Genomic DNA, 13,583 nt, shown 5'->3' with positions numbered 1-13,583 from the left:
CTTCCTGGCTCAGTTTGCTTATTTTAACACTTATTTATATGGGCCCTGTATTGATTGATTCCAAATTATCTTCCTATGGTGCTTGTGGTCCAGCCTAGAGACTCACCATAGGGATTTCTTTTTTGTTTGTTTTTTATAAGTTACACATGAGAATCTATTTACCAATCCTATGAGAATGGGTTTCATCTTGGCATTTTCATATATGTCTCTCTACCAGTTGTCTTTTGATCATGTTCACCAACACACACACGCACCCCATTGTCCTGTCTATTTCATTTAGCCCCCCTTCCACTTCATGTCTTTTTGTGAGTGTGATTGTATCCTGGTGAGTTTCATTAGTCCTACTTACAGGAGCGTGTGTGTCTTATCAATGGCTATATCCTCCCTTAGCAACAGTTAACTATCGATCCAGAAGGGAGGGTGTGGCCATCTGCCCTTCTAACCCCCTGACAAGATTTTGACAGGTTACTGTGAGAGCAAGCATTCAGTCCCAAGAGATTGCTTCCTGATAACTAGCTGTGTGAACCTCTGTACAGGAATCTTCAAATAACGAAGTACTCCTAAACATGAGAATTGTTTCTAGGCAAGGTCACATGTTGCATTTGTGTTTCACTCGAGGTCTGGATGGGTTTTGAATGTGGACTCAAATAGATGTTTCACCACCCTGATCATAGATCGGGCTTTGGCATCTGCCAGGATGTTGGTGCTCCGGATAAGTTCCTTCCTCTCAGTGGAGGGTGTGAAGAGGAAGGTTGATAGAGAGTGATGCTTTAGAAAGTTAAGCCTGCTGGGAATTTCCTGAAAGCTTTTGTTGTCAAAAGTGGACCTCTGTGGGAACCCAGAAAGAGGAAATCCGGTTTCAGAATGGCTGGGGCATGTGAGAAGCAAGGAGCTTGTTTATATCCACTCAGTATTATAGATATGACCCATTCTGCCTGCCGTGCTGTATGTTCAGAGACTTGACCAGGGAGCTGTGAGAAGAAGTTCTCCTGAACAATTGATGCAGGGCCTGAAGAAGGTAGGAGGTCACTGTGGAAGCAGAAAGACATTAGCTTCAGTGATAACAACCATTCTGAGACTGTCTACACTACATCTGCCTACACTAAATTACCTAGTCCCCGCAGAGCTATCCCTCTTCCTTCTGCATAAAACTTGACATGTTTCTTTGTAAATTTTTATCCCTTTTCCTATCTTTTGAGCATTTACCAGTTAGATGCCTGAGTCATGACTTGTTCTAGGAAAAGCCCTCCCCTTAAGGCAAACCTTGGAAGACTTTGCTTTGAACCCCCACCATTTGGAGCTTAAATATATCCCTAAATGTTGTACATTTCTTTATTGGGGAGGGAGGAGGATGCATGTGTCACAGTGCAGATAGAGCCCAGAGGACAGCTTTCCCAAGTTATTCGTCCAACCTGTGGTTCTTCGGTACCAAAGTCAGGTCATCAGACTTGGTGGCAAGTGCCTTTATTCTGCTGAGCTGTACCTACCCCTTCTATATGTGTTAGCTAAGCATCTTCTAATCTCCAGCATCACCTTATACATGAAGGATATAGCATTCTTCAAGAATGTTTGCAGTACATCTGGCCCTGGCCAAAAGTGAAGCATCTGCAGTCAGGGAGCTCATAGTTGTACATCTCTAATAATGTGGCCCAAAAAAGTTGACAAATCCTAGGACATCTACTGAAGGCTTTGTTAATCTGCCTGTGTTTGTAAAAAGCTGCCTTTGAGTAGACGTTGCCTAAATACCAAGCCAAAGAGAGCCCCCTCATCACTTTGAAAGAATGGTTCTCCACATGGAGTTCCAGGTTTTGATTTTTTTTTTTTTTTTGAGACATGGAGTCTCTGTGTAGCCTAGGCTGAAATGGAACTCACTCTGTAGACCAGGCTTGCCTTGAACTCCAATCTACCTGCCTTTGCCTCCCTTAGGCTGGGATCGAAGGTATGTACCACCACTACTCAGCTTTTGGTTTTGGGGGTTGGGGGAGTGGAGTTTCATTGCCTTACAATAAGGTTGATAAACTAATGCCCCTCACCTACCCAAAAAACTTAACATATTTACTTAAAACTTTAGCACTACGAACCTAATACCTACCTGTAATTTTTACCCGTAACTGTCTTTCTGTATCTTTTTTTTTTTTAAATCAATAAAAATTAGGTAGATCCATTTATTTTGGGTGTATTTTACAAGTATAAGTTTGGATGCGCTGTTTGACAAACTTCAGCATTAACTGCCAACTTTACAGACATCTTTAACAAGAAAAGGCATTTATGTTGGCCTTCCGCATACAGGCAGTGTCCTATTGCATATCAAATGGTGGAGATGCACTGACAGATTTGAGGGCATGTCTTTCTGTATCTTAAGTGGAGTCATGTCCTACTTTATCTCTATTAGCAAATATGCAATTTTCCCTCGTGGGACACCCCAGGCACAAGGCCATAGTGATAGAAATGTGATCATCTTAATTGCCTGATAGAGTTCCAGTTCTCTATGGATCAAAATCCAGATATCTTACACTGCCTACTGACCAGGCATCTACTTTATGCTCCTCCTACATGGTGCCTCTTAAGTTCATGCTGTAGAAATATAGAACACACCTTATTCAGATGGTTTTTCTGGCATAATTCCCTTAAGCTTTGTTCACATAGTCCCTGTCATCTGGAGGCTCCACTTTCACCTACATAATCTATACACAGACTTTCAGGTGGCTTTTCTGACCATCCCCATTCCTAAATGCATTACTTTGTCAAAGATAAGCCTGCTGTGTTTCTGTAGTACACTGAAATACAACATTGCTTTCTAGTCCCTATGGTGTAGGGCATTAGGCTGAAGACAGTGAGAATGGCAGATTAAAAACTAACCAGTTAAAGTGCTTCCTAACTGCAATCCTAGCTACGTGTGTGAGAGAGATTATTGCCATTTGAGGCTGGCAGTTCTTTTTATTGCTACCAAAAGCAGTTTAAACAAGCTTTGTACCACTAAAACTAGTGTTCCTCCCTCCCCAAAAAATGTTTTCCTAGGACCCAGAAAAGCATTTTGCATCAGAACACATAATGATCAATATGAATATAAATAATTGCATATTCTCACAAGACAGCTTCCTTTACGTTTCATTACCTTTAACAGTGCTGCTACTTCCAGAGCTGGGAGAATGACTCAACAAAGTGCCCACCTCTAGAGCATGAGGTCCTGAGTTCACATCACGAGCCACACAAAAAGCCAGATGATTTGTTTATTCGGTAAAGATGCTTACTAGCAAGCCTGATAACCTCAATTTGATTCCTAGAACCCACACAGTAGAAAATAAAATGACCCCTGACTACACATGCTGTGGCACATATACTAGTAATAGAAATTTAAACAAAAAAGCAAAAAGAAAGCCAGGTGTGATGATGTATCCTGTAATTCCAGTGCTGGGCATTCAGGGTAGAACATGCAGATCATAGAAGCTTATTGGTCAGCCAACTTAGGCAAACATAAATTCTAGGTTCAGGAAGAAATCCTGTCTCTAAAAGCCCTGAGGTTGACCTCTAGCCTCCACATGCATGTGCACTCACCCCCAGGAACATACCTACATACACAATGCTGATCCCAATTCACTAAATTGGTTTTACAACCTATTAATGAGTTACAACCTGCTTTTGCTGGTTTTGGTCAGCCTTTCAAGTGCCTAAGCATTGCCTTTGCTGGATAAAATCCAGATATTACATTGACAGCCTGGTCCAGCTACATCTCAACCCTGCCATATTCAACTCTGGCTGAAGTTTATAAAACAACTGTGTGGAAATGCCAAACTACACTATTCAGTATCCAAGTCAAAAGTTCCTCTTCAGGGACTTAAATGCTGATAGTGATTGTCAAGAATATAAACATGTCTAATTTCCCACACTCCAACATCCTGGAATATTTCTAACCAAGCCACAGACAGAAAATACCTGTGTATATTTCTATAGTGGCAAAAAAATAGAAATGATGCATCTTTTATGATTATAGTCACTGGATTCTTCAAATAAAGCTCAATGTATTACAGTGGCCCAAACTCTTCATTTGGTCTTTTAACCACATAGACAACCACCCATACTGTATATTAGATCTGAAATTTGTTCATCCTAAAATCAAAGTTTGAACCCAGGACTGGGCTCTCTGGTTATGTGTGCTCAGCATTCATCAAATCCTTTGTTCAGTCGCCAGCGGGGAGGGAGGGAGGACCAGCAAGAAAAAAGTTCCCACTTCCTCAAGCTCTTAAGGCCAAAGTCGCCCATTTCCTTGAGCCCTTAGGCACTGACAGCCACAGCTCTATCTCTATAAATCTGACTTGGTTTTGTTGCTTTGGGTTTGTTTGTTTTTTTTACTTGTTTATTTTTTTTAATTTAAAAAAATACACCCTAAAATCTCTGGGCAATACTCTAAAATACAGTTTAAAATCAGCAGGAGTTAGTATGGACTGTGTGGAACAGGAGGCAAAACCAAATGTAGGCCTCCTTGGCTGCTCTAAAACTGACCTGGCCTGGAGCAGGTAAGGGAGAATCCTTCATCAATAGCAACTCCTACTTGAGATCACTATCTTAGGGTTTTATTGCTGTGAACTGACACCATGACCAATGCAAGTTTTATAAAGGACAACATTTAATTGGGGCTGGCTTACAGGTTCAGAGGTTCAGTCCATTATCATCAAGGTGGGGAGCATGACAGCACCCAGGCAGGCATGGTGCAGGAGGAGCTGAGTTTTATATCTTAAGCCAAAGGAAGCCAGGAACAGACTGAGCATCCTTAGGCAGCTAGAAGGAGGGTCTCCAAGCCCACCCCAACAGTGACACGCTTCCTCCAACAAGGCCACACCTAATAATGCCTCTCCCTCGGCCAAGCATATGCAAACCATCACAGTCATTAACCCTTGAAAATGCCTTTGGAAGGACTTCGTTAGAATTCAATAAAAGGTTGGCAGTAGTCTGAGACCGCTCTTCCTAGGGTTGGTTCTGGAGTTGAACACTTGTGATACTCTCCCAGGGAAATTTGTCAGGAGTCCTGGTGATTCTCCCTAATTCTACCATCTTAACCAAAATGAACATTTTCAAAGCATCTTATGTCCTGTGCCCACAACCTAGATTCTTACATCTGCGTCCATCTGTGAGAACGAAGTTTTGGCTGAAATGTGTCCTATTATCTGTTATCACAGAGTTTGATGCATTTCATAAATCCTTAATTTGTGACAACAATTCCATCCCTGGCAAACTCTAGCTCTTCAGAGCTATCTTCTTGGCTAGCCTTCAACCTACCTTGTCCTATAAGACATAAGCACTATGATAGTTGCTAACAGCACAAGACCACAATCTGTTTATGGCCCTACCCAACCTTAAAGTACCTACTCAACATAATTGGGTGTGTTCAAAACTATACAAGGGATGGTCAGTGTCTCCCATGCTTTGTAAGAAGGTTGAATTCGAAGTTGGGAAGTGCCAGATGACCCACATGCTGGCCTAATCATGTTTATATGCACTGACAACCACTTACTATATTTGACTTTCCTAATTCTATTAAGCCCCACTAACCCTTCCATGTTTGTTCTTTTCATTTAGAACAGTGTTAACTCTGAAAAATGAAGCTCCATTCACACTAGACTTCCCTATTGTGATAATTGTCACTGAATAAAATCTATCCTTACTACTTTAAAAAAAAAAAAGCGAGTGTTACACACTTTGCTGATGCACCAGTTCCTTCAGTGAGCGTAGAGGCAGAAGTTTCCACATTATTTTACACTGCTCCCCCGACCCCTGTTTTAGAAGTAGTAGCTGAAAGTAGACCATGGAGGTAAGGGGACTAACTACCATGTGGTCACTGTTTTGTTCTTTTAACTTTATTGTGAGAGAGAAAGAGAAAGATGTGTATTCGTGTGCCATGGCATATGTATGGGGGTCAGAGGACAAGTTTGTGGAATTGATTCTTTCCTTCCATCTTTATGAGGGTTTGTGGGATCAAACTCAAGTTGTCAGACTGATGATTGGTGATGGCACTGCTGTTGAGACAAATTCTCTCTGTGTAGGCCAGGCTGACCGCCACAGTGTTGAAATATGTGTGCATCACCACTCCCGGCTAGACTGTTGATGTTTAACACTTCTTCATATACTTTTTGGCTATCTTCTCATCCTTGAAATGTCTTTTGCCTATATTTTAGTGAAGCTATTTTTGCTGAGTTATGTGAAGTCCTTATATATTTTAAATTTCAATCTCTTATCAGATACATGGATGGCAACTATTCTATTCCCCAGCAGATTACCTTTTCCTGTTCTGATTGTTGTGATGTTTAGAAACCTTTTGGTTCAATGTCATCCAGTTGACTTACTTTTCCTATTCTTTACTGTTTTATACAAAATGTATTACCAAGGTTAGTGTGGGGAAGCTTCTCCCTGTGTTCTCTTCTAGCTGTTTACTGGTCTTCCCTGCACTAGGGACCTCAACCTTTGGCAACTTTTATTTGTCTCTAATATATTTTATGCTAACTGTATAAGGTTCAGAATTTAGCATGGGCATAGAGCATGAGATCTGGTTCAATTCCTAGAACCAGAAGGGGACAGGGAAAGGGACAACAAAATCAAGTTAGCTAATTTTGAGTCTAGTATAAAGCAAGGATTCTGATTTTTTTTTCCCACTTTGGCTTGAGGATATATGGTTTCTCAACATCTTTTGGAGTGATTTCCCCCAGTGTACACTCATTCCTGGCTCATTTTGACTGTACATACATTTGTTTATTCCTGTGCCATTGGCCTGTGTCTCTTAGGCCAACACAGCCATGTTTGGTTACTATAGCTTTGAAATATAGACTGCAATCGGGGAAGAGTTTGTGGTTATAAACTTTGTCTTTGTTTTTTTTATTTCTTTTTTTAAAGGCCATTGGTATTTTGTTAGGAATTGCATGGACTCTATAGATTACTTGAAGTTATGTGAATATTTTAATAATTTTCATTCTTCCAATCATGAGCACAAGGCAGTGTTCCTACCTGTGTTTTTTTCAATGTCTTTTTATCAGTGCTAGTAGTTTTGGGTACAGTGTTTTTTTTTTGTTTTTTTTTTTTGGCTTTTTGGTTTTTTTGAGTTCTCTGTCTTGTCCTGGAGCATGCTCTGTTAACCAGTCTGGCCATAAACTCACAGTCCACCTGCTTCTGTTTCTACATACTAGAATTAAAAGCATGTGCCACCACTTCCCAGTGAGTACAAATCTTTTACATCCTTAATTATATTTATTCCTATGTCTTTTAGGCTAGGGATTGAACCGAGGCTCTAGCACATACTAGGCAATCCCTCTAGAACTGAACTACATCTCCAGCCCTCGTCTACAAATGAAATCATTTCCTTTCTTTACCAGTGGCACAATTTCATACTGTACATCTTTTATTATAGTGGCTGAATAATTCTGTTGTTTAGAACCCTTCACTAAATAGTGAGTTCTTCGAGAAAACACATCTAATTCATTTCTCCCACTACCCAGTACAGAGCATAAGACAAAATTGGCATCAACTGTCTATTGAATGAATCAATGTGTATAACAGACTTCTTCAGCCTGGATGTAACATTTTTTGCTTATGAACTCCTCCCTTCCCCTATTTCCTCCTACTTCATCTGAAAAAAGAGCTTCCTGCAAAGCTGATTCCCCATTGTTCACTCTGGATAATGTCTGTACCCTGAAGGCTCCCTTCTGCATGCTCTTAAGTGCATGGGCATAGTGTAGATGTCCTTTGACTCTTCAGCATAAACTCAGTAGTTAAGTCTGAGATGCTTTCATCTTAGAAGTGGTCTGTGTGCTTACACTTTAAGGAAAGGAATTTAAACTTCCCTGAGATATTGCATTCTTCTCCACAGTGTATCTGTTTAATATAAAAATAGTATTTTAGTTCTTACGAGTTATGTGTTATATATCATACACACACATAAACTCTCTATGAAAACTGATGTTTTGAGGAGATAAGTTTTATTTATTCTGTAGCTCCACATATGCTCTTGTTAATCCACTGTTCACCCAGTATGAGAATCCAGCCTTAAAGGAGTTTTACCCATTTCATTTCAAGATGAAAATACAAAGCTACTTCGTTGTATGGTACTGAAAGCTTAATGACATCGTCCTGGCTTAATTTCTAACAATTTTCCCTTACAATGGTTTCCAAAACTTTTTTACAATTTTCTTCTCCTTCTAGCCCATAAAGAATAAAAGAAAGGAAAGAGAGTTCAGTTTGGTACGTGCTGAGTTTGAGATGCCTGGGACCATCTGGAGCTTGAGAATGAGGTCTTTGCTGGGAGAACAGATTTGGGAGTTGTCAGCAATTAAAGCTAAGGAAATGGATGGAGTGACTCAGAGTACACATGCAGAAGGAAAAGAGGCTGAGGTCAGACACTGGGAGCACAGACAGGATACAGAGCCTATGGAGGAGACAGAGAAATTAAGACACGAAAAGGAACCCTAAGGATTCCTCACAGTGCCTAACACACATCTGCTTACAGAGAAGACACTCAAAAATTATCAAATACGTTTCTCAAACATAATCTTTCAAAATGCTGCCATGATAGAGTAAACAGAGATAAATATTCAGATGTCTTCTCACAGAGAGGATGCATCATAAATAAGGATGACATAGCCACAGTTATATCAAAGTAGTTGCACATGAGGATCAAGAAAGAGGTTAAGGTAGATGAAAAAGAACTAATGCAAGTGAGTAGGTATTCATTAAGAATGGGGGAGAGAGGAGGCTGGAGAGACGATGGCTCAGTGGTTAAGAGCACTCACTGCTCTTCCAGAGGTCCTGAGTTCAATTCCCAGCAACCACATGGTGGCTCACAACCATCTGTAATGGGATCCAATGCCTCCTTCCAGTGTGTCTGAAAACAACCACAGTGTACTCGCATACATAAAATAAATATCTTTTTTAAAAAATAGGGGAGAGGTAGGCATGGTGGCACACACCTTTAATCCCACCACTCAGGGAGGCAGGGAAGAGTACCTACAGTGAAACTGTCAAAAACAACAACAAACCAGAATGGGGGGACAGAAATCAAATTCCCAGGCAACAAGATCTGCAGGTATAAAGGCACTGAATTATGAAACAGCATAGAGTGATTTGGAAATTCCAAATAAGTAATTTGGTACAGCTGGGATTTCATACTTCAGGAAAAAGTGCAGGAAATGAAGCAGGAAAGCCAGGCAAGATCTGGTTACAAAGGATCCTGTAGGACATGATAAAGTGCTTGGATAGTGTCCTGGAACTAGAGGAAGCCACTAAAGGATTTTTAAGTGGAGAGAAAAGGGATCAGACTTAGATATCAGAAAGATTATTCTTGCATCAGACTGGAAGATGGGTTAAAAGGGCAAGACAAGAAGCAAAAATATCAAATATACTAATTGAGGAATCTGAAAGAAGTTGTTGGAACTAGGCTAGGCCGAAGGCAGGAGGGAAATGGAGAAGATGAAGGATCAGACAACTAAAGAAAAGGCCGACACTGTGAGGGATGGCATGAGGTAGAGGAAACGCTTAGCTGCTTTGTTTTTTTTCTGGTTGGGTTATTTTTATGCTTTTTACTGAAAATATTTTTTACACAATATATTCTAGTCATCATTTCCCCTCCCCTACTTTTTCCAAGGTCCTCCTCATCCAGTCAAGCATAACACCCGGTTTCTGCTTGGGCAGCTGACTAGAAGTTTCAATCCACAAACGAGGACGAATAGAGTAGATGCATATTGGAGACCATCGTGGTAAACTCTATTGTAGGCACATTCCTGTTGAGGGAAGCACTCGCTGTGATTCCCTGGAGTTCGGGGGTGCACGTGAACTAGCAACCTAAAGAACCGTGCGCATGAGGTGGAGTAAGTGGGATTTAGCTAAGTGAGAGTCTGCATACTGAAAATATGAAGGGAAGGAAAAAGGTGATCTAGGATAGAGCTGAGCTAACAATGCTATATAGAAGGAAAGAAGAGCCCTGTTCAGATGCTCAAAAGAAGGCTTGTGTGTTGGGGTGTCAGTAACTGGAAGAGAGTATGGAAGTATTAGCTGTGTGTGCCATCCAATACAACATGAGTTTTGGGTGCAGACACCAGTTCATTTTTATATTCTTAGAACAAAAATTGGCCAGGATTTAGAATACTGGTTTAATGAATGCCTTTGGCAATTGAACTTAGAAGTTTGGACATTCCTTGTTAAATAATGGAGACTCCCATTTGATAATTGGTAATTATCAACTTTTTAAAATTTGCTTTTGAAACCAAGTTCCTATGTGCTAAAACTGGCACAAAACAGTTTGATAGTTTTTAGGTTCTCTTTTGAGCCTTTCAAATAGTTTCAGTTCACCTTAATTTAGTTTTAAGTCTCTTTATTAGATGTGCTATATGGATTTAAGTCAAACTCTGCTGCCGTTCTGTATATGTTACATAGTTCAGACACTTGGGACTTCATCACTCAGATGAGATAAATAGAAATACCTTATAAATATACCTATGAATTAAAAATAGCTAAAATCAGCCAACTTGTTGTATGAGGCAAATATTGCTGACACTAAAACCTCACAAAGGCATCTCAAGATAACAAGAAAAAAAATCTTAGGAATATGAACAAGACTTCATTAAAATGCTAGCAAATCCTACAGCTATAGAAAGAAGTATACACTTTATCAGATAGAACTTTTGCTAGGAATGCAAGGTAGATTTGCTATCTTAAAATCAATTAATATATTTTATACCATATCAAAAGAATAAAGAAAGACCATACCATACAGACAAGAAGAGGCAGAGGCGGGCAGATCTCTGTGAGTTTGAGGTCCACCTAGTCTACATAGTTGAGTTCCAGGACAGCCAGGGCGACACAGAGAAACAATGTCTCAAGTGAAGCAAATAAGAGTCATGTCTGTCTATAGCACACCCTGCTCAAGGCTCAGGAGCCATCAGGGAAGAGGACTGGAAAAGACTGTTAGGAGTCAGGGGTCAGGGGGGTACTAGAGCAGAACAGTGTTTTCTGGACATGACAGGACACCAGCACCCATGAACTCACAGAATCTGTGCTGTCTGCACAGATCTAGCCAGTTGATATCCCAGCATTGAGGGAAGGGGTCCATGGGACCTCACTCATCTCTGGGGAGCTATGGTCAGTTAATGATTCCTGGAGAAAGGAAAGTCAGCCTTCTTAAGGTGTGGCCACTGGGAGGTCAACCATTCATCAGTGTAAGATTCATCAGTGTAAGCCCCACACAGACAGGAGTCTATGGACACTAAAAACTGGAGCGAGGGAGGGAGGGAGAGAGAGAGACAGAGACAGAGACAGAGACAGAGACAGAGAGACACACAGACAGACTCTAGAAGGAGAGGGAGGAGGGAGGATGCACTGTGGGTAATTCAAATAATTAATGAAAATATTTATAAAAAAGTATGTTTGAAATAATAGCTACCCCTAATCTCATACTTAATGTCAAAAGACAGGACACTATCCGCTAAAATCTATGACAAAATAAGAATGGTCACCATTGCACTTCTATTTAATTTTGTACTAAACTAGAGGCTCTGTTAGGGCAAAGAAAATAAATGAAATGTTAGGCAAGAAAAATAAATGAAAAAGATCTAAAATAATGATGAATTTAAGTCTGCAGACTTAGCCCAGAGCTTAGAGCACTGGCTGTACTTGCAGAAGACCAGCACCCATAGAGAAGTCACAGTGACTCTGGTCCCAAAGGAACCAACACCCTCTTCTGACCTTTCGGGCACCACGTGTGCATGTGGTACTTGTTCATACACACAGGCAAAACACTCATACACATAAATACTAAAGAGGTGATGAAGAGATAAATTACCTCTAGATACATATAGCATGATCATGTGTATTTTAAAAATCCAAGAAGTTCATACATGTGTACACACACACACACACACACACACACACACACACAATCAAGATTATAGAATATTGTATAGGTATTTAAACTTAACTCTACATAAAAATATCTCATTTCTATACAGAAGTAATCCAAAAAAGGAAATGAAACAATTTTACTTGCAATAGCACTGATGAACAAACTAATAAAGAAATTTAACAAAAAACGACAAAACTTACACGTGGAAAACTACAAAGCATTTTTGAGAGACTAATAAATGGAAAGCCATCACATGCTGTGGATTAACAGACTTGGCATGGTTAAGATGTCAGTAGCCCTCGAACTGGCTTACAGCTTTCGGAGCCTTCCTATCAAAATCACAGACGCACGCTTGAGCACACAAAATGCAATTCGGATGGAAAGTCGAGGGACTTGGAATAAAATACTCCTTAAAAAGAAGAATGAAGTTGGGAAACTCATTTAAAAACTCCCTAGGAGCAATAAAGACTAGCATGAAGAAACATGCATACTGGTGGAAAAGAGAAACAAAACCTTAAAGTTACTATCAATTGTGGAAGGTGAACAAAGCCTTCCTGTGCATCTTTGGGAGACGGTCGCCCAAACCATCACAGACCCTTACCTAACATCACAGATACACATTAACTCAAGTAGATCGATGATCTAAATGTAGGAGTTGAAGTTACTGTTAATGGGCCATCTATATCGCCTCCTTGTAAGGCTCAGGGAACATTAGGAAGGAGGAGAAGCAATGGGAGGGACAGAGAATGGGGAACAAATTAATAGTCTTTTAGACATAAGGTGAACATATTGCAGCTATGGGTACCTGATCTGCACAAGATTTAGGCTCATCAACATTGCATGTGGATGGGGAGGAACCCGTGACGTCCCACCCCACCTTGAGGGTCTAAGGGTAGTTACAGGTTGCAAGTGGAGAAGGTGTTACTGTAACCACTAGTAAGTCACCTATGGTCCAGTGAATAGCTTCCCACCCACGCTCATGTAAGCAACTCTAATTAAACTCAGAAGATCACGCAGAAAAAAAAGACACAAAAATAGGAAGGAGACTTTGGGAAGGAAGAATTTCAATGAAAGAAAAAATGGAGAAAAACAAAAGAAGGTAACAATTAAACATCATTGTATAGAGGCATGAAACTGTCAAAGAATACAAACAAAACAAACAGCTACAAAATGCCTTTTTAAACTTATTAAAACTCTTAATAAGAGTTTTAAAATTAAAACAAAAGTAAATCTTAATTTTGAATTAGACAACAGTATCTTAGATATGGCCTCAAAAGCACAAGGGACAAAAGGAAAATTAGGTAAGTTGAACTTTATCAAATAAATATTTTTGTGCTTAAATGCACATAATCAAGAAACGAAAAGGTAATATGCTGAAATGGAATTACTTGCAAAATCATATCTGATGGGAAAGTTGTATAGAGAATATTTTTTAAAACTGTTGGATCTGGGCTTTAGCTCAGTTGTTAACATGCTGGCATGCAGAAAGTCCTAGGTTTAGTCCCTAGCAGTGCAAAAATTGGGCACATGCATCTGTAATTCTAGCACTTGGGGATGAAGGAACCTAAGTTGAAGGTGTCTGTCTCAATAAAAAAATATAAATAATCCTTATAACTGAACAATAAAAAAGACAACCCAATTTTAAAATGGGCATAGGATTTAAATAGGCATTATCTTAATAAACCAATTGCTGACTTGGTAAGAACTG

General features: G+C 39.9%; 1 protein-coding gene across 1 annotated transcript in view; it reads left to right on the top strand.

Annotated features, from left to right (window-relative positions):
* The first annotated feature begins 5,800 nt into the window (after nucleotides 1-5,800).
* The window catches only part of LOC148007780 (uncharacterized), a 31,661-nt gene continuing 23,878 nt past the window's right edge, over nucleotides 5,801-13,583 (top strand). Inside the window, exon 1 of the mRNA XM_087603840.1 lies at nucleotides 5,801-5,806. Within this exon, the coding sequence (XP_087459966.1) occupies nucleotides 5,801-5,806 (6 nt within the window). The remainder of the gene's footprint in view (nucleotides 5,807-13,583) is intronic.

The sequence above is a fragment of the Rattus norvegicus genome, chromosome 1 (genome assembly GCF_021556685.1).
Source record: "Rattus norvegicus strain SHRSP/BbbUtx chromosome 1, alternate assembly SHRSP_T2T, whole genome shotgun sequence".
Taxonomy (NCBI): Eukaryota; Metazoa; Chordata; class Mammalia; order Rodentia; family Muridae; genus Rattus; species Rattus norvegicus.
This window is presented reverse-complemented; position numbering and strand designations above follow the sequence as displayed.